Below are 20,942 nucleotides of genomic sequence, written 5' to 3'. Positions count from 1 at the left end.
GAGCGGGAAACCGAGGCTGGGGGAGGAATTCGGGGCCCGGCCGGGTCACGCGGCCGCCGGGGCGGCCAGGTGGGGCTGGAACCCAGGCCTCTCAGCCCTTTCCCAGCCTCCCTTGCGCACGTGGGGGGCTCACCACCCCAGAGTCACTTCTCATTAGTGCCGCTCCACTCGCCTCCGAGGAGGGGGCTCCAGGAGAGGGCACCCTTGGGCCAGGGGCTCCGAGAGCCGGAAGAGGGGCCGAAAGAACGAAGCTGGAGGCCCGGCTTCCCTGCCAACACCACCCGCCCCCCCCCACGAATGGCTTCCTGGTGCCCACCCTGCCCCCACCCCCTTCGCCTTGTCTGGCCGGGCTGGCGGGGCTGGCTCTGGGCCTCAGACACTCTGGAATCGCCAAGGTCTGAGCTCAGGGCCTGGCCCCCTTCCCAGGCTAACAGCCGGGAGGAGGGGGGTGCTGCTTGAGGGCCCAGGGGGCTGGGGAGGGGCACAGCAGGGCCCCAGGGCAGGGGTTGGCAGGGGCTGGGGAGGGGCCTTGGGTTTGGTAAAGCTGCAGAGGAGCCAGGCCTGTCCACTGGTCTGGAAAGGAGAAGCCCTGGAGGCCTGCTGTGTCCTGGGGCCCCAACTGTGCCGACAGGGCCCGGCCAGGAGACCCCAGGATTCAGTGTCTGACTCACAGAACTCAGCAGGGGGTGGGTGTGACCAGGGTATCCTGAGCAGCTCACTGCCAAGTCAGAGCAGCACCAAACCCTCTCCTGTTGGGCCCTGGGGGTGGCAGTCTGACCGGGGGAGGGGGTTCAGGGACTTGCCTTTAGGAACACCTGTCCAAGGAACTCATGGTTTTTTACTGTGAGGGTGGATTTATTTGGATAGCTTTGGAGGGACTGAGGGAAACCCTTAAGTGGAGCCTCTGCCTGAAGTGCCCAGTGGGCTCTGACCTGTTCATACAGCCTGGTGTTGCAGGGACGGGATGAGGCCGTGTCCTCAAGGGATCCCTACTGCTGGAGTCCCAAAGTGGATACGAGAGACAGCCCCACCCTCCCCCGGGGCTCAGATCACACACCGAGGCAGGGAATAATAGTGAGCGCTTACCACCTGCCAGGTTCAGGGCTGAGCGGTCCGGTCCGTAGTCATTTTTTCCTCCTACTCATTTGAACCCGACCCTCCTCTGTTGAGAACAGGCTGTGGCTCCCCTTGGAACACAGCACAAACAGACCAGGGTTGGAGTCTTAATCTCTCCAAGCCCCAGTTTTCTCACCTGCGAAATGGGGCTCTGTTCATTCAACCAACCGAGAATCCACCAGGTACCAAGTTCTTGCTAAGGTATAGGACCCATCCCTGCCTCACCTGGAGCCTCTGTAGAGGAGGAGACTGACAGGCGACAAGTCAATTCACACGTGACTGTGGCTACAATAGAGGCCTGCCGCTGCTGTGGTGGGACCTGGAGGTCCAGGAAGCCCCTCTGACAAAGGGACTTCTAAGCCGAAAGCTGGAAGAGGAACAGGAGATCATGGGGGTACGTGTGAAGCCAGCCAAGCGGGAGGGAAGCCTGCAGGAGGCCTGAGGGATTGAGGGCGCAGGGATGGACAGAGGGCATGCGGGGCTGGGGGATGGGAGGGGGATGGACAGAGGGCATGCGGGGCTGGGGGATGGGAGGGGGATGGACAGAGGGCATGCGGGGCTGGGGGATGGGAGGGGGATGGACAGAGGGCATGCGGGGCTGGGGGATGGGAGGGGGATGGACAGAGGGCATGGGGGGCTGGGGGATGGGAGGGGGATGGACAGAGGGCATGGGGGGCTGGGGGATGGGAGGGGGATGGACAGAGGGCATGGGGGGCTGGGGGATGGGAGGGGGATGGACAGAGGGCATGGGGGGCTGGGGGATGGGAGGGGGATGGACAGAGGGCATGCGGGGCTGGGGGATGGGAGGGGGATGGACAGAGGGTATGCAGGGCTGGGGGATGGGAGGGGAGAGAGATTCAGTTCTTCTAGGAACTAAAAGAAGGCAAGCAAAACAACAGGGTGCAACGTGGGAGAGGACATGGATGTGGGAGGCCACCCAGAGGAATTTCATTTTTTTCATTTCAGTGGGACTGTATCAGGGCAAGAGGGGATGTTGCTGCCATCACCGCAGAAGAGATGCTACATCCTGGGCACAGTGGAGATGTATTTGGGAGGTGGAATCTAGACACTGGGTGAGTGGCCGGTACCCGACAGGCAGGTGGCACGAATGGCTCAGGGAGTCTGGCCTGAGCCCGAGGGTGGGTGAGGAAGGTGGCGGAGAGGGAGATGCTGGGAAGATGCTGGGGTTCTGTTTGGGCCCTTGCTTGAGTTTGAGATGCTTGTGTCATCCAGATAGAGACATCTCAACCCAGCGGTCTAGAGCTCAGACAGAACGTCTGGCCCGAAGACACAGACTTGGGGTCCACAGCCTACAGGGGCATCGATGGCCATGGGAAAGGATGGGCTCAGCCTGGGAGAGAAGAGGGCCCTGGGTCAACCAGGGAGGTCCCCACTCCCAGGTCAGGGAGAGGAGGCAGAGTCGGAAGTGACTCACAAAGAGCAGCAGGAGGGAGCACGGAGGAAAGATTGAGAGCAGCGTTTGGGAGGAGTGTGTGGCCAGCAGTGTCCCCCGCTGCTGCCGAAAGCAGGAGGGGGTGGTGACCGCCCTTCTTCAGGGGCTGCTGAGGGGACTCAGTGACTTAAGGCAGCGAAAGCAAGCACTCCGTCCAGTACCGGGCACATTCTGAGTGCTTAGTAAATGTTATCTGTCATCATCACCAAACTCCTTAAGCTCAGTGGGGAGCCAGCAGGGAACAGAGGACACCTGCATGTGGGTGATTGAGGGGGCTGGATGGGAGGGACCGCTTACAGAGGGCAAGGAGACCACCAGGGGCAACAGAGGGAAGCCCTGGCCGCTGAAGGGACTTGGGGGTGGGGGGGACCCTCTACCCCACTAACCTAAGCCTAGAGCCACAGGAGCTGGGGCTGGGGCCTGCAGCAGAGACCCTGGGCACCAGAGAGGGGGCTGGGCTGAGGCCATATTACTCTAGTCTCCTCTTGTCCTGCTGGGCCTCCCAGGGCCTGAGCCCCCAAAGCAGCCTGTGGGCAGGGGCCCCTGGGAGGTTTCAGCACCTGAGGTTGGTCATGGAGCAAGGAGGACAAAGAGGCAGAGTGGACCAGCAGGGTAGACTTTGACAGTCCAGCTCTTGGGGCCTGCCCCTGTCTAGCCTCATCTCCTGCGTCGCTATTCCCAGCACCCCATCTCCCTAGAATCCACCAACATGCTTCCCTGCCTCCTGGATAGAGTTCTCCTGTAAGTCCAAGGAGACCATGACCTTTTTGGTCATTCCAGATCGTTTCTGCTGCCCAACGGGTCTCCCCACTGCCACTTCTGCCCTCGTCCCTCTTCTACCTGGTGCCAGAGCTGCCTTTTTTGTTGTTGTTGTAAGTTTGTTTATTCCGAGAGAGAGAGAGAGCGTGCGAGCCGAGTAGGGACAGAGAGAAAGGGCAGAGAGAGAATCCCAAGCAGGCTCCGCACCATCAGTGCAGAGCCCTACACGGGGCTCGAACCCGCAAACTGTGAGATCATGACCCCAGCTGAAATCAAGAGTCCGATGCCCTGCGTTGGGCTCTGCGCTCTCAGCACGGAGCGTGCTTGTGATTCTCTCTCCCTCCTGTTCACACGTGCGTGTGTGCTTTCTCTCTCTCTCTCTCTCTCAAAATAAATAAATAAATGAACTTAAAAAAAACAAAACCAACAAACCTGATTCCAATCATGCTACTCCCCTGCTTAAAAAGCCTCCAGTGGCTTCCCTTTGCTTGCTGGCCCCCAAGGTCCTCTGTGCCTCAGAGGTGCTGAGTTCTTGACTCTGCAGGGAATGAGGGTGGGGTCAGTCCTTTTTGTCTAGGGTTCTTGCCTCTAGGAAGCATTTCTTTACATCTTTCTCTAAAACAGCCACCTCTGGCCCTCTGGGTCCCATCACCTATTTGTTTCCTGCTGGTATTCATCACAGCCTGAAACATTCTTCTCCCCCTCCTCCTCCTCCTCTTCCTCCTCCCTCTCCCCCTCCTCCTCCTCCGTCTCCTCCTCCTCTTCCTCCTTCTTCTTCTTTTCATGTTTATTTATTTTGAGAGAGAGCGCGCACAAGCATGAGCAGGGTAGGGGCAGAGAGAGAGGGAGAGAGAATCCCAAGCAGGCTCTGCGATAGCAGCTCAGAGCCCGACTCGGTGAGATCATGACCTGAGCTAAAATCAAGAGTTGGACGCTCAACCCACTGAGCCACCCAGTCACCCTTGGAACATTCTTCTTTATAGGGGTGTTTACTTCTTTTTTTTTTTTAAGTTTTTTCTTAATGTTTATTTATTTTTGACAGAGAGAGAGAGAGAGAACACGAGTGGGGGAGGGACAGAGAGAGAGGGAGACATAGAATCTGAAGCAAGCTCCAGGCTCATCAGCACGGAGCCCGACGTGGTGATGCCCGACCGTGGGATCATGACCTGAGCCGAAGTCGGACGCTTAACCAACTGAGCCATCGAGGAGCCCCGTAGGTGTGTTTACTTCTTTATTTTCTGTCTCCCAGCCATCCCAGGAAGGCACACCTTTGTCTCCAGATCCTAGCACAGGGCCTGGCACACAGAAGGTGCTGAAGTTTGTTGACTGGCTTGGTGGAGTGAGCCACAAGAACACCCATCATTTACCACGCACTTTATACCTTTACATTGTCACATCCTCCTAGTGACCCCGGGAAGGGGGTACTGAGGCTTTGAAAGATGAAACCGTTAGACTCAGGTCATCAGGTGAGTCAAGTGTGGGAATGGAACTCAAGGCTGCCTGATCCGAAACATACACAAGTACTCTTGGGAGGGAGGAGTGAGAAGGGTCCCACAAATGTCCTAAAGATAGGTGCGTGGGGCCCTGAAGGGAATGATGAGCTCCACTGGAATGGGACAAACATGAGGCAGGGGACCCAGGCCCGGGAAATGTTCAGACCTGCTTAAATTTAGGGGCGGCTCTGTGTGGAGGGAGTTCTTGAGGCCCAGAGAAGGCAAGGGACTTGGCCAAGTTTACAGCGCCGGTCAACAGCAGAGCCAGGACTCAAACCTAGGGCTCCCAATGCCTCATTGGGGGAATTGGCGGGACAGGAGAGAGGCAGCCTGCATAAGGAAGTTATATTTCAGGAAGCAGCGGAGCACAGCGGTGGTTTTCTGGCCTTAGATTTTCCTGGCTGCATCCTGCACCAACTATGGGAATTGGGAAAACTCTTCAACTTCTCTATGTCTCAATTGCCTCACTGTTAAACAGGGATGCAAATGAGCTGGCATTTAGGAACCCCTTAGTGGGTTCTGGCCACGTGGTAAGTACTCAGTATATGTTAACTCCTGTCATTGTGATCTGGGTCTGGGAACCATGATGGGCTGCTTGTGGGGAGGTGGGGTACAACCACTAGAAGAGGGGCTCTGTGCCACCTTCAGAGTTCTGAATGTCTTTAGGAAGCTTCTAGGCTCTGAAGACATGACTCTGGGGGGTAGGGGAGTGGGGGGCTACGCATGAGTTCTGAAGGTGAGGGTGGAAAGTTTCAGAGGCCTGGAGAGGACGATTCTGCCCCGAAGCATCTCTCTCCCAAGACACTTTGGCGAGAGTGGCTTTCACTGAGTCCCTCCCATGTGCCACATACTGTGACAAAGGGATGGGATTGGAAAATGAAATGACGCTTTCTTCATGCTTGATCAATCAGACAGCATCTTCGGCCCTGCCACCCCTCTCTACCTTTCAAACACAGGAAAAGCCCACTGAGAATCAGGCTCTAGAGGTACACTGCCTGGATGGAGTCCCAGCCCTGTCACATCCGAGCAGAGTGCTCATGGAGAAATCTCTTAACCTGTCCAGGCCTCAGTTTCCTCATCTGTAAATTAGAGATGATGATAAGACCTAATTCACGGTGTCGTCCCGAGCATTAAGCGAGATAGGTCTTGAAAAGCCCTTAGCACAGTGCCCACCCCAAAGAAAACATACACCACAAGTTGAGTAGTAGTATTTTTGTCACTGTATCATCAAGCCCTTTCCTGTTCCACAGAAATGTCAGGTCAATTAACAGTACAGTTAAAAAGAAGAAGAAAGCTGATACCTTTCGGGTGCCTGTTCGTGTGAAGATACAATAACATAAATTATATTTTTCAGAATCACAGCTGTGCATCATAGACCACACTTGGTACCATGTGAACCTGACCTCCAAATGAGGCAGTCAAGGGTGGCTGTTATTGAGTTGTGCGAGTATATCTGCCACCATGGTGTTTGCTGCCACTGAGGAATGGCCAAACTATTGCCATGTCAGCAGTGCCACAGGTAGGGACAGATGTTGGGCTGGCTTACATGAGGGTGTGATAGATTCATTGGTGAGGGAATAGTCTGAAAGAGTCCAAGCCCACTGCTTCCCAGACAACTGGTCTGCTTTCCATGACTACTATGAATAAGCTTTACCACCAGCTTTTCTAGGATCTTCTTTGTACCCCTGTCAAAGACTGGCAAGGGGCTGAGACTGCCCCCTACTTGCAGAGTAAGAAGAGAGCCCACCATTGTCTTGTGCATGCCGGCAGAAGACATGAGATTCTTGGGTCAGAGACAAAGGACTTCATTACTCAAGGCACAGTAAACAGTGTGATCATGAGCCTATTGACATTAGTCCCCTTGTCCCTAAGTCCCATGGAGGTGGCATCAATGGGCCAGATAGATGTCTGCACACAGTGGGTTGCACTAGGGAGAGGGCTCTAAATTTAGAGAACCCAAATCTTTTCTTGTTTTTAATATATATATTTTTGTCAAGTTAGCTAATTTACAGCATATACAGTGTACTCTTGGCTTCGGGAGTAGATTCCTGTGATCGATCACTTACATACAACACCCAGTGCTCATCCCGACAAGTGCCCCCCTCAATGCCCATCACCCATTTTCCCTGCCCCCACCCCCATCATCCCTCAGTTTGTTCTCTGTACCTAAGAGTCTCTCTTTTTTATTTATTTATTTATTTATTTATTTACATCCAAGTTAGTTAGCATATGGTGCAACAATGATTTCAGGAGTAGATTCCTTAGTGCCCCTGACCCATTTAGCCCATCCCCCCTCCCACAACCCCTCCTGCAACCTCTATCTGTTCTCTATATTTAAGAGTCTCTTATGGTTCGTCCCCCTCCCTGCTTTTATAGTATTTTTGCTTCCTTTCCCTTATGTTCATCTGCTTTGTATTTTAAATTCCTCATATGAGTGAAGTCATGATATTTGTCTTTCTCTGACTGACTGATTTTTCTTAGCATAATACCCTCTAGTTCCATCCGCATAGTTGCAAATGGCAAGATTTCATTCTTTTTGATTGCCAAGTAATACTTTAGTGTGTGTGTGTGTGTGTGTGTGTGTGTGTGTGTGTATACCACATCTTCTTGATCCATTCATCTGTTGATGGACATTTAGGCTCTTTCCAGTGGTATAGCACTGCTATAAACATTGGGGTGCATGTGCCTCTTTGAAACAGCACACCTGTATCCCTTGGATAAATACCTAGTGGTGTAATTGCTGGGTCGTAGAGTAGTTCTAGTTTTAATTTTTTGAGGAAACTCCATAACTTTTTTCCAGAGTGGCTGCACCAGCTTGTATTCCCACCAACAATGCAAAAGAGATCCTCTTTCTCCGCATCCTCGCCAACATCTGTTGTTGGCTGAGTTGTTAATGTTAGCCATTCTGATAGGTGCGAGGTGGTATCTCGTTGTGGTTTTGATTTGTCTTTCCCTGATGAGTGATACTGATCGTTTTTCATGTGTCAGTTGGCCATCTGGAGGTCTTCTTTAGAGAAGTGTCTATTCATGTCTTTTGCCCATTTCTTCACTGGATTATTTGTTTTTTGGGTGTTGAGTTTGATAAGTTCTTTGTAGATTTTGGATACTAACCCTTTATCTGATATGTCATTTGCAAATACCTTCTCCCATTCCGTCGGTTGCCTTTTAGTTTTGCTGATTGTTTCCTTCTCTGGCAGAAGCTTTTTGTTTTGATGAGGTCCCCATAGTTCATTTTTTGCTTTTGTTTCCCTTGCCTCCAGAGACATGTTGAGTAAGAAGTTGCTGCAGCTGAGGTCAAAGAGGTTTTTGCCTGCTTTCTCCTCGAGGATTTTGATGCCTTCCTGTCTTGCATTTAGGTCTTTCATCCATTTTAGGTTTATTTTTGTGTCTGGTGTAAGAAAGTGGTCCAGATTCATTCTTCTGGATGTCACTGTCGAGTTTTCCCAGAACCACTTGCTGAAGAGACTGTCTTTATTGAATATTCTTTCCTGCTTTATCAAAGATTAGTTGGTGTACTTAAGAGTCTCTTATAGTTTGCCTCCCTCTCTGTTTGTAACTTTTTTTCCCTTCCCTTCCCCCATGGTTTCTGTTAAGTTTCTCAAAGTCCACATATGAGTGAAAACATATGGTATCTTTCTCTGACTGACTTACCTCACTTAGCACAATACCCTCCAGTTCCATCCGCGTTGTTGCAAATGCCAAGATTTCATTCTTTTTCATTGCCGAGTAGTATTCCAGTGTGTGTGTGTGTGTGTGTGTGTGTGTGTGTGTGTGTGTGTACATACACATCTTCTTTATGAACCCACATCTTTTCTTTTCAAAAAAAATTTTTTTAACGTTTATTTATTACTGAGAGACAGACAGACACAGAGTGTGAGCAGGGGAGGGGTAGAGAGAGGGGAGACACAGAATCTGAAGTAGGCTCCAGGCTCTGAGCTGTCAGCACAGAGCCCAACGCGGGGCTCAAACTCATGAACTGTGAGATCATAACCTGAGCCGAAGTTGGTCGCCCAAACAACCGAGCCACCCAGGCACCCCTGAACCCACATCTTTTCTAATGGCCAGCAAGCATGTCTGTCCTTTGCTCTGGAGGAGACATTGTTTCCATCTTCTCTTCCATGGCTGCTCACTGTACCAACATCCTTGAGAGGAGTCCAGGACAAGGGAGATAGTCCCTCTCTTGCAAAATGCGCAGAAACTTAAGAGACTCCCGGAGAACTATCTTGCAATAATAACCAATCCTCATTTCTGAACTTTGATTTTGGCAGATTTTCCCATGAGGGTACCACATCATCAGTAAATCTGATCAACAGAGTCTGGGACCAAATCTGTTCAATTTGTCACACACAGCATTATGTAAGGCTTCTTTCAACAGGAAATCAAGCGGCAGAATGAGGTCAATTTATAGTACTGACCTCAACCTCAACCATGCCCCTCAGGCTCCTAGTTCAACAGATTCATTAAGCATCAGATCTCCCTTAAAGAGCGAGGTTGCAGGGTGACCAGTTAAGCACCCAACTCTTGATCTCAGTTCAGGTCTTTTTTTTAAATTTATTTTTGAAAGAGAGAGACAGAGTGTGAGTGGGGAGGGGCAGAGAGAGAGAGGGAGACACAGAATCAGAAGCAGGCTCCAGGCTCCGAGCCATCAGCACAGAGCCCGATGTGGGGCTCGAACTCATGAACCGTGAGATCATGATCTGAGCCGAAGTTGGATGCTTAACTGAATGAGCTACCCAAGCGTCCCCCAGTTCAGGTCTTGATCTCAGGGTCTTGAGTTCAAGCCCCACATTGGACTCCGTGCTGGGTGTGAAACCTACTTAAAAAAAAAAAAAGGCGGGGTGGGGGTGGTTGCTTGCTTCTAGGTATCAACCTTTCCACTTGACCAGAAGTGTTAACCCAGGTAGGTATAGCAGAATATATCACAATTGCACGGACTCTGCCCCGGCCGGCAAGGAAGAAGTCCAGGGAAATTCTATCCTCCATAGCAACACGAGGTAGTGAATTAAAACTCTCCTAAAAGATTTCTAGGCCAAGGTGGTGCCACTGATCACTTCAACTAAAGTCGGATAAATTTAAAAAAAAAATTTTTTTTTAACATTTTTATTTTTGAGAAAGTGAGAGACAGAGCATGAGCAGGGGAGGAGAGAGAAAGAGGGAGACACAGAATCCGAAACCGGCTCCAGGCCCTGAGCCGTCAGCACAGAGCCCAACGTGGGGCTCGAACTCACGGACCGCGAGATCATGACCTGAGCCGAAGTCGGACGCTTAACCGATTGGGCCACCCAGGCACCCCAGAAAGTCGGATAAATTTGAAGTCATCCTGTTTTCAAGAAAGAGGCAAGTTAACATTTAACTTCCACACAAGTCGTGCAGTCTCGAGGATGCACATGGTGCTTCTGGGAAGAAACCTGCCCCCCCCCTCCCCCGCCAAGTGGGACCTGCATCAGTTGGGGGCACAACTGACAGCGCCTCCAGTGTGGCTTCTCCACGCGCTAGTCGCCTTAGAGTGCCCAGTCCAAGTCAAATAATCGAGTCTAGTCTTTGTTTTCGGAGGGACTGATTGAGGGCCCAACCTCTCTGGGTTGTCCTTGCCACCAGCCAGATGGCATTCATCTACCCCAGGGAATGTCTGAGTGATGACGGCTACAGGCTTGGGGATGAGGAAGACACCCGGAGGTGCTGGTGTTGGCAGGTGTTTTATGTGGGAAGCAGAGGAGCCGAGGCCACCCTCTGCTGCTCCCGGCCTCTCAGCTTAAGCGGAATGACAATCAAAGCAAGGTCAGAGCTGTCGAGTGGACGATAACAGACCCAGCGGGTAGTTAAGTTTAAGGCACTCGTGACAGTTTGCGTGCATTGGACCAGGATGTTTTCCTTAGTAAGGGAGGCTCCAGGTGCCTTGGAAAGACAAAGATCACTAATGTCTCTCTCTCCCTCATGGCTCCTGTGTCTGAAGTGCTCCCTCCGAGCTGCCCAGGCGGTTGTTTCACTTCCATTGTTACAAGATCAATCTGTTCTGTTCCAGTAGCCAGAACGTCACCTTTTTCCAAGCATTCCCTACTGACATCTTTCATCTGGAAGGGTCTGATGCAAGAAGGACAAGGGCATTTAAAAAAATTTTTTTTAACGTTTTTATTTTTGAGAAGTGAGAGAGCATGAGCTGGGGAGGAGAGAGAGAGGGAGGCACAGAATCTGAAGCAGGCTCCAACCTCTGAGCTGTCAGCACAGAGTCCGACGTGGGGCTCGAACTCACAGACCATGAGATCATGACCTGAGCCGAAGTCGGATGCTTAACTGACTGAGCCACCCAGGTGCCCCTGACAAGGACATTTTTATAAAACTTACAGGGACTCATTAGGTCCCCCAGTCTACATTTGGGCCACTTCTGAGGACTCAAAGAGAGAACACTCCAGTTGTTTTCATGATCCAGGACCACATCTGTCCAACAAGAGAACCTAGGTGGTTGAACTACAATTCAATGTAAATCTCGTAGGTCCCCTTTGAGCTGCCACCGAGGAAATGCAGCAACCAGGCTGGGGCTAGTGTTAGGGGAAACAAAGAATCATGTATTTTTTTTGTTTTCTAGAGATTTTACACCAAATATGGGGCTCGAACTCACAACCCTGAGATCAAGAGTCGCCTGCTGTACCAACTGAGCCAGCCAGGTGCTCCAGTGACTTTTTATTTATTTATTTATATATTTTTTATTAAAAAAAAAAATTTTAACGTTTTATTTATTTTTGAGACAGAGAGAGACAAAGCATGAACAGGGGAGGGGCAGAGAGAGAGGGAGACACAGAATCGGAAACAGGCTCCAGGCTCCGAGCCATCAGCCCAGAGCCTGACGCAGGGCTCGAACTCACGGACCGTGAGATCGTGACCTGGCTGAAGTCGGACGCTTAACCGACTGAGCCACCCAGGCGCCCCCCCCCCCCAGTGACTTTTTAAAACTGGTCTATCTAAACCCCACCCCTCTCATCCTGATCATTACAAAGGACATAGCCAAGAGGAGATGGTCCCATCCTGGGGACAGCCACATTCAGTGACTGAACTGCTGTACTGAGTTGTGTGGACCGGGGGGAGGGCCAGAAATATTTTTGAGTTTATTATTTCTTTAAGTAAACTCTACCCGCAACGTGGGGCTTGAACTCCCCACCCCAAGATCAAGAGTTGCGTGCTTTTTGAGTTTAGTTTTGAGGAAACTACTTCAACACTCAACAGTGCCACCTGCCTGCGGATGATAGCATGAAAGGGCCACCAAATCCCTAGACCATCAGCCCCTTGTTGCGTGGCTTTTGGGATAACAGTTGCCCTGTTCCTACGCTACAAATCATCCAGAAAGTAAAATGCACAGATGAGTCTCAAGAACCACAATGATGTGGCCAAAGCTGCCTGGCTGGACTGGCACAGCACCACCGTACCCTGAAAAAGGCACCGCCGATAGCCCCAAGAAGGAGTGAAAGGTTCTGTGTAGTCAATTCCCCCGGAGAGAACAGGGGCCACACTACCTACGCTGTGGCCTCCCTCGTCGTAGGACACACAGATGAACGTTCGGCAGGAGTCACAAGTTTGGCAGGGAGTGGTGGCCTCTGTATCAGAAGCCTAGAATCTTCTACTTTGTGCCCACTCTATGGTGGTGGACGTGTTGCGTATGATGAAAGACCCAGGAAGAAATGGAGACAACCTGGGTGATGCAGGACCGATCAACAGCTTGATTCTTGCCAGTCTCGTTAGAGAATGGCCCATAGCATGGGCAGCTACATGAGCGATCCGTATTGAGCAGCTGTGGTTTGTTTCCACAGTTAGCTGAAAGCATTGCCATGTGAAGCCCCCTATTGGGCGGCAGGGTTACTATCACTGGCATTGACCTCACATGTGGGGACTCCCTGACATAGCAACCACAGCCACATTGCTTTCTGGCTGCAGCTGCCAGGTTCATACCCTTTGGCTAACCTGGGCCTGAGCTGGTCAGTCCGGCAAAAGGTTTGTCAATTTTGTTGATCTTTTCAATGAACTAATATGTAGGTTAGTTGATTTTCTCTAATCTTTACTGTAGCTTTTCTTTTGCTTGCTTTGGGTTTAGCTTATTCTTCTTTCTCTATTTTCTTAAAAAATTTTTTTTAATGTTTATTTATATTTGAGAGAGAGAGAGAGAGAGAGAGAGGAAAACGCAAGTTGGGGAGGAACAGAGAGAGGGAGACACAGAATGTGAAGCAGGCTCCAGGCCCAGAGCTGTCAGCACAGAGCCTGACGCGGGGCTCGAACTCAGGAGCCGTGAGATCATGACCTGAGCTCAAGTCGGACGCTTAACCAACTGAGCCACCCTCTTTTTCTATTTTCTTAATGTGGAAGTTTAAGCTATTGATTTTAGATCTTTTTTTTTTCTTTTTAAATTGAAGGTTTCAGGGGTGCCTGGGTGGCTCAGTCGGTTAAGCGTCTGACTTTGGTTCAGGTCATGATCTCACGGCTCCTGAGTTCGAGCCCCGCGTCAGGCCCTGTGCTGACAGCTCAGAGCCTGGAGCCTGCTTCGGATTCTGTGTCTCCCTCTCTCTCTGCCCCTCCCCTGCCTGCATCCTCTCTCTTTCTCTCTCTCTCAAAAATAAATAAACATTTAAAAATTTAAAAAAATAAGATTTGAGAACTATAAATTTCCTTCCAAGCAGTGCTTTGACTGTATCTCGTAAGTTTTGGTATGTCGTGTTTTTGTTTTCATAAATCTCAAAGTAGTTTCTAATTTCTCATGTTATTTTTTCCATGTGATTTCTTCTATGACTCATTAGTCATTTTAGAGTCTGCTGTTTAATTTCTACGTATTTGTGAATTTCCTAAATTTCCTTCTGTTATTGAAAACTTCATTACATTGTGGTCTGAGAACTTATTCTGTATGATTTCAACCCTTTTGAATTTACTGAGACTTGTTTTATGGTTTACCATATGGTCTCTTCTGGAGAACGTTCCATATATACTTGAGAAGAATATGCATTCTGCTATTGTTGGGTGGAATATTCTATAGATGTCTGTCAGTACTTGGACTTGACTTGCACGTCTGTGACTTTTAAAGGAAACTACCTTGGTCGAGGCTCTGTCTCATTGTGATAATAACATCTTGGTTTTTTTCCTGGTTTTAATGTAAGGGCTAGGAGCATTTTCTAGGGCAGTGGAGCTGATCACAAAAATTTATCCAGATTTTTTTTGGCCACCTTTAGCAGCACTGTGAACCCATATTAAGACAAGAACCCAAAGAGCAATCCATGCCTCATCTATGGTTTTCTAAGGGAGCTTGTCTGTCTCAAGAGAATCTCCCTGAGTGGGATAAAGCTTCGATATAGCAGCTAGGACTCATTGGCAAAAAAACAAAAATGAAAACAAAAAACTAAGCAAAGCTGAGACCTTTCATCATCATCTTGGCATGGGTATAAGATTCGCATGATAGGGGTGCCTGGGTGGCTCAGTCGGTTGAGCGTCCGACTTCGGCTCAGGTCACAATCTCACAGTTTGTGGGTTTGAGCCCCACGTCGGGCTCTGTGCTGACAGTCCGGAGCCTGCTTCGGATTCTGTGTCTCCTTCTCTCTCTGCCCCTCCCCGACTTGTGCTCTGTCTCTCTCTGTCTCTGAAAAATAACTAAAACATTAAAAAACTGTAACAACAACAAAAAAAAAGATTCGCATGATAGACTGTAGGAAGGACTGAGCTGTAAGATGGTCCCGCTGTTACTGTCCTTCCTTAACAAGCATCCCATGTCCTTCTCCTCGTCTCCCAAGTGAGCCAACAAAATTCTCATGATTCATCTGACTTTGGTCCACAGGGGTAGTAAATTTCCCTCCCTTCATTGTTCAGTGTGTATGTGCCGTCTGAAAGGGGCTGGAAACTCCCGCAGGCCCCAAATGAGTCTTAGGGCTGGTTGTTACAACGGGGCAGACCCGAGGCTGCCTGCCAGGCTGTGGGCCATTACCCCTGCATCCCCCAGTCCCACCCAGAGGAGAGTTAGCAACAACCTGGGCAGCGTCTGGCAGCTGGCTTTGACCCTACTTCCAGGTACCCCACCTGCAACGACCTCCCTCACTCGTTCTCATGAACAGGAAAGGAAGTCGCAGGCCGTTTATTGATTGGTTGATTGTACGATTTGGTCAACCTGTGCGCTGCTGCTTCCCTTGGCCTTCCCCTCCACATGTGTTCGTCAGCCCGTGAGGTCCTCATACATCCTCTTACGGAAAACTGTGCTTCCGTCAGCACCTCATCCTCAGTGCGAGAACAGTCCAGAACTGTGAAAGGGTCTCTTATCATTATTTTTGTGTGCAATTTATGATATTTATTTATTTTTTCTAATTTTATATTTTTTAAAAATTTACATCCAAATTAGTTAGCATCTAGGGCAACAGTGATTTCAGGAGTAGATTCCTTAGTGCCCCTGACCCATTGAGCCCCTCCCCGCCTCCCACAACCCCTCCAGTAACCCTCAGTTTGTTCTCCATGAGTCTCTTCTGTTTTGTCCCCCTCCCTGTGTTCATATTATTTTTGTTTCCCTTCCCTGATGTTCATCTGTTTTGTCTCTTGAAGTCATCATAGGAGTGAAGTCATATATTTGTCTTTGACTAATTTCCCTTAGCATAATACCCTCCAGTTCCATCCACGTAGTTGCAAATGGCAAGATTTCATTCTCTTTGATTGCCGAGTAATACTCCCTTGTACAGCTATACCACATCTTTATCCATTCATCCGTCGGTGGACATTGGGCTCTTTCCATACTTTGGCTGTTGTCGATCGTGCTGCTATGAACATGGGGGTGCATGTGTCCCTTCGAAACAGCACACCTGTATGCCATAGGGTCTCTCATTTCACCCTACTTTCAAATAAACAAGGTGACACAATTTCAGGGATACTGGCAGAAGACATGAGACTTCTGGGCCAGAGATATAAAGGACTTCATTACAGCACAGCACGCGTTATGAGCACGAGAATACTTGTCACTTCCCCTTACCCTCAGGTCTCACCAGTGCGATGCAGGTGGACTCATGTGGATGCCCACACACAGGGCCAGTTGTGTCACAGTAGAGGAACCCTGAGCTTGGGCCACCCAGGGATTTCATAACGGGCAGTAAGTATGTCTGCCCTTTGCTCTAGAGGGAGCCGCTATCTCTGTTGTCCAAGGCTGTTGACTCTACAAACATCCTGGGAAAGACAGTTCAGAATAAAGGTAGTGTCTCTGCTCACGAAACCTGCATTCGTGTGAGAGGCTGGGGGACAACTGTCTCCTGCCACCTCTCTCCTCACATCTCACTAAATCCCCACGGCAACCCTGCCAAGTAGGTGTAACTGACCCAGTTTCACAGATGAGGAGCTGGAAGTCCAGACAAGCGAAGGGAATTACTGCTGGTGACAGAGGCAGTAAGCGGCGAATCCAGGATCAAAGCCAGGCCTAGCTGATGCCCGACCTGTGCCTTGTCTACCCTCCTGCACAACTGGAGGCAGGGACGGGCTCTGAGGAGAGAAAGGTGATGAGAATCTCCTTGAGTAATGGGAGGGCAGGTTTGCAGGGAGAGTGGGAAGAGAGGAAGTGGGCCGGGAGCCAAATTCATAGGACCTTGGAGACCATAGGAAAGACTTTGGATTTTTGTCTAGGTATGATGGGGAGATGCCAGAGAATTTTGAGCAAAAGAGCGATATGACTTGATTTGTGTCTTTTTGTTAACGTTTATTTACTTTTGAGAGGGAGAGGAAGACAAAGTGGGAGCAGGGGAGGGGCAGAGAGGGAGGGAGACACAGAATCCGAAGCAGGCTCCAAGCTCGGAGCTGTCAGCACAGAGCCCGACGTGGGGCTTGAACTCACCAAGTGTGAGATCATGACCTGAGCCAAAGTCGGATGGTTGACCGCCTGAGCCACCCAGGTGCACCCTGATATAGGCCTTAAAAGCATTATTGTTGGGGCGCTTGGGTGGCTCAGTCAGTTGAGCATCCAACTTCGGTTCAGGTCACGATCTTACGGTTTGTGGGCTCAATTCCCACGTCGGGCTCTGTGCTGACAGCTCCGAGCCTGGAGCCTGCTTCAGATTCTGTGTCTCTCTCTTTCTCTGCCCCTCACCCCGCTCATGCTCCCTCTGTGTCTCAAAAATGAATAAATGCTATAAAAAATTTTCAAAGCATTATTGTTTCCTGTTCTGTAGAATGGGGATAGCAGTAGTACCTTCCGGATAAGGCTGTCATGAGGAGTAAACTAAAGGGAGGGAACGGGAGGATGAATGTCAGGATCTTAGTTGGCTCCAGGAAGAATAAGCTGTTGAGGGGATCCTGGCCATGCTGATGAGATGAGTTCAGGATGGGGCTGGGAGCTGAAGCGGTATGGACCTGGAGGGTCTGTGCATACAGGTTAGAGTTCAAGAGTTCCACCAGTCAGCTTGGCTGAACTGACTTCGGGTCAGCCTGCGAGTCAAGAGCACTAATGCCCAGGAGCCTGCTGGTAAATGGAGAGAGTGAAGAGGGGCACAGAGCTCTCCAAGTAAGCAGGAGGCAGCAAGGGTCAGAAAATGGCAGTTCCGGGGAGTCTATGTAGAAAGAAGGTGGGGCAGGGGCGCCTGGGTGGCGCAGTCGGTTAAGCGTCCGGCTTCAGCCAGGTCACGATCTCGCGGTCCGGGAGTTCGAGCCCCGCGTCGGGCTCTGGGCTGATGGCCCGGAGCCTGGAGCCTGTTTCCGATTCTGTGTCTCCCTCTCTCTCTGCCCCTCCCCCGTTCATGCTCTGTCTCTCTCTGTCCCAAAAATAAATAAACGTTGAAAAAAAAAATTTAAAAAAAAAAAAAAAAGAAAGAAGGTGGGGTCAAAAGGAGGGCACTCGATCTCCAGGTAAGATTGCAGAAGCATGTGCTGTGTAGCCAAAGAAGGAAGTTGCCGATTAGATGATGGGGGTCTAAATCCTAGCTCCTTCTCCTCTGCCCTGGGGTACAGCCTTAAGGCACTTCGGGCTGCACATCTGGGGACCACTGCCTGCCCCGTCTGGCTTCTCTAAATCTAATAAAGGAGAGAATGTATAAAGAAAAAGAACACAGAAGAGAGGGAAAAGTCAAGACCAATGTCCAGGGAGCCCTAGTACTTTTAACAGAGACCTACCTAAAAAACAATATTACAGTCATACCTATTAGGTCCCTCAGCCTCACCATCCAGCGGGAACCTCTCCGCAGCAGCTGGACCAGCTCTGGTGCCTGCCCAGCACAGCACTTCTCAGTCAGCCAGCGTTTGGGGGCTTACACTTTTTTTTAATGTTTGTTTATTTTCTTTCTTTCTTTTTTTTTTTAACATTTATTTATTTTTGAGACAGAGAGAGACAGAGCATGAACGGGGGGAGGGCCAGAGAGAGAGGGAGACACAGAATCTGAAGCAGGCTCCAGGCTCTGAGCTGTCAGCACAGAGCCTGATGCGGGGCTCGAACTCACGGACCGTGAGATCGTGACCTGAGCGAAGTCGGACGCTCAACCGACTGAGCCACCCAGGCGCCCCTAATGTTTGTTTATTTTCGAGAGAGAGACCGAGGGGGAGAGGGGAAGGGGCAGAGAGGGAGACACAGAATTTCAAGCAGGCTCCAGACTCTGAGCTGTCAGCACAGAGCCCGACGTGGGGCGGGAACCCACGAACTGTGAGATCATGACCTGAGCTGAAGTCAGTCCCACGCTTAATCGACTGAGCCACCCAGGCGCCCTATTGAGGGCTTAAACTTTAAAAAGAAGAGGAGGAAAGAAAAAAAGGAAGGAAGGAAGGTAGGTTAGGGGCGGACTTTGCATTAGTCGAAAGAAAAGAAAAGAAAGAGAAAGAAAAAGAAAAGTTAGGGGCGGTCATTGCATGAGTCAAAAGAAAAAGAGAGAGAGAGGAAGAAAGGAAAGAAAGAAAGGAAAGAAAGGAAGGAAGGAAGAGAAAGAAGGAAAGAAAGAAAGAAAGAAAGAAAGAGGGAGGGAGGGAGGGAGGAAGGAAGGAAGGAAGGAAAAGAAAGAAAGGAAGGGAGGAAGGAAGGGAGAAAGAAAGAAAGAAAGAAAGAAAGGGAGGAAGGGAGGAAGGAAGGAAGGAAGGAAGGAAGGAAAAGAAAGAAAGGAAGGGAGGAAGGAAGGGAGGAAGGAAGGGAGGAAGGAAGGGAGAAAGAAAGAAAGAAAGAAAGAAAGAAAGAAAGAAAGAAAGAAAGAAAGAAAGAAAGAAAGAGAGAGAGTGAGTCAGGGGCGGACTTTGCATCAGTCCCAGGCCTTGGGGCTAAGGGGTCGGCAGATCGGGACTCCGAACAGGCAGAAAGGGGTGGGAGTGTCTTGAAACAGGCTGAAAGGAATAGAAAGGGAGACCGATCCCCGCCTGGCCTGCCTTCTGAAGTGAGAAGTACTGAGGCCCGAGGAGGCTGGACGCGCGCGCAGGGGGCCACTAGACGACACTGCCCGGCCTGTCGGTGCGACCGGTGCGGAAAGGGAAGCCCTAGGGCAGGTGGAGGCCAGCGGGGATTTCACCAGCCAAGTGGTCTTCTTCATCTGCGACGGGTAAGACAGGCGACCCCGCACACCCACCACTTTCCGGTCCTGCGGCCCGAGCGGCGTTACCCCGGGGACTCCCCTCCTGCGGCCCCAGCAGCCCAAAGTTCGCAGACCCGGTTCCGGATGCGGGGCTCGCCAGCAGGCCAGCGTCGCCGGCAGCAGCCACGCCCCACTCCTGGCGTGTTGACGTCTGAGGGGTGCCGTTTCCGCCCTCATCCTAGGAGGGCGTGAAGGGGGCGGAGCCGGGTGGAAAGCGCGCTGCTTGTACGTCACTTCCGGTGAACCTAGTGGCGACAACGGCAACATGGCCCTGAACGGCGCTGGTGAGGACTTGGGCTGCGGGGGCCTGTGGTTGCGGGATATCGGAGGCAACCCGCTCGGGCAAGACCTCTCTGTCTCTTGTGACTCTCTTCCGCCAGAAGTCGACGATTTCTCCTGGGAGCCCCCGAGCGAAGCGGAGACGAAGGTTCTGCAAGCGCGACGGGAGCGACAGGATCGCATCTCCAGGCTCATGGGCGACTACCTGCTGCGTGGTTACCGCATGCTGGGCGAGACGTGCGCGGACTGCGGGGTGAGGAGACTCGGGACGTGGGATCGGGGATGGGGCCGCGGACCAGGCCTCAACGGCCCTTCCTCAACTCTCCCCCCTGGATTCCGTGGCCTCGCGTCTCACCCCTGCCCCCGTACTTTCTGCTTCTAGACGATCCTCCTCCAAGACAAACAGCGGAAAATCTACTGCGTGGCTTGTCAGGAGCTCGACTCAGACGTGGATAAAGATAATCCGGGTGAGGGGGTCGAGTGTGCTTGGTGGAGAAGATGCGTGCTAATTAGAAGCCCCGGAACAGTAGGTTTGGGAGGGGACAGTGGAGTCTGCGGGTGGGGCGGAGGTAAGGTGCTTTCTCCTTTCGGCTCTAGAAAGGACCATTCGTTCAGTGAGAGCACTAAACACCTACTTTGTGCCAGACACTGTGAAGAGTCTGAGCTCCATCGGGCACGGTCCTGATGGGAGAGATGAATCAAGGGCACAAGTAACTTCGACACAAAGAAGAAAATGGATGCGTTACCTAATAGAGGGGTTAGGAAAAACATCTCAAGCATAGAAAGAGCAGAGCAGTAAAGAGTAAGGAGGTGGCTCAGGGCCGAGAGGGGACAGGCGCCCTGACCATTTCACCCATTTTCTCCTTTTTTTAGCTCTGAACGCCCAGGCTGCCCTCTCCCAAGCTCGGGAACACCAGCTTGCCTCTGCCTCGGAGCTCCCCTTGGGCTCCCGGCCAGCCCCTCAGCCCCCAGTACCCCGTCCAGAGCACTGTGAGGGAGCTGCAGCAGGGCTCAAGGCAGCCCAGGGGCCACCCCCTCCTGCCGGGCCTCCAAATGCAGACGTCCTGGCCTGCACACAGGAGGCCCTCCTGCAGAAGCTGACCTGGGCCTCAGCTGAGCTGGGCTCTAGCACCTCCCTGGAGACTAGCATCCAGCTGTGTAGCCTAATCCGAGCTTGTGCTGAGGCTCTGCGCAGCCTGCGGCAGCTTCGACACTAAGAGGCCCCTCCTGAGAAAAACCCTCTAGAAAAACAGCTGTCCTCTCGTGTGGTTTGTTCTTTTCTTGGTTCTGAGTTGCATGCCAGCCCCGGCTCCG

The 20,942-nt window shown here is 51.2% G+C and overlaps 1 protein-coding gene and 2 long non-coding RNA genes across 3 annotated transcripts; all 3 read left to right on the top strand.

Annotated features, from left to right (window-relative positions):
* The first annotated feature begins 542 nt into the window (after window positions 1–542).
* Window positions 543–4,426, top strand: LOC125147116 (uncharacterized). The gene is made up of 3 exons (XR_007145017.1): window positions 543–1,510; window positions 2,083–2,189; window positions 4,371–4,426. It is a non-coding gene; the product is annotated as an uncharacterized LOC125147116 (long non-coding RNA).
* A 64-nt stretch (window positions 4,427–4,490) lies between these two features.
* Window positions 4,491–9,993, top strand: LOC125147115 (uncharacterized). The gene is made up of 3 exons (XR_007145016.1): window positions 4,491–5,351; window positions 6,176–6,340; window positions 9,937–9,993. It is a non-coding gene; the product is annotated as an uncharacterized LOC125147115 (long non-coding RNA).
* Window positions 9,994–18,948: 8,955 nt separating this feature from the next.
* ZNRD2 (zinc ribbon domain containing 2) lies at window positions 18,949–20,878 on the top strand. The gene is made up of 4 exons (XM_047823968.1): window positions 18,949–19,633; window positions 19,730–19,881; window positions 20,011–20,095; window positions 20,502–20,878. The coding sequence occupies exons 1-4, from the start codon at window positions 19,615–19,617 to the stop codon at window positions 20,843–20,845; spliced, it is 600 nt and encodes a 199-aa protein (XP_047679924.1). The 5' UTR covers window positions 18,949–19,614; the 3' UTR covers window positions 20,846–20,878.
* Window positions 20,879–20,942: the final 64 nt, after the last annotated feature.

Source organism: Prionailurus viverrinus, chromosome D1 (assembly GCF_022837055.1).
Source record: "Prionailurus viverrinus isolate Anna chromosome D1, UM_Priviv_1.0, whole genome shotgun sequence".
Lineage (NCBI taxonomy): Eukaryota > Metazoa > Chordata > Mammalia > Carnivora > Felidae > Prionailurus > Prionailurus viverrinus.
Note: the sequence above shows the minus strand (reverse complement) of the source record. Positions and strands in the feature narration are given on the sequence as shown.

Coding starts and splice junctions, on each gene's coding strand:
- ZNRD2 (XM_047823968.1), top strand. Junction 19,882..20,010: donor AGACGTGCGCGGACTGCGGG/GTGAGGAGACTC, acceptor TTCTGCTTCTAG/ACGATCCTCCTCCAAGACAA. Junction 20,096..20,501: donor CGTGGATAAAGATAATCCGG/GTGAGGGGGTCG, acceptor TCCTTTTTTTAG/CTCTGAACGCCCAGGCTGCC.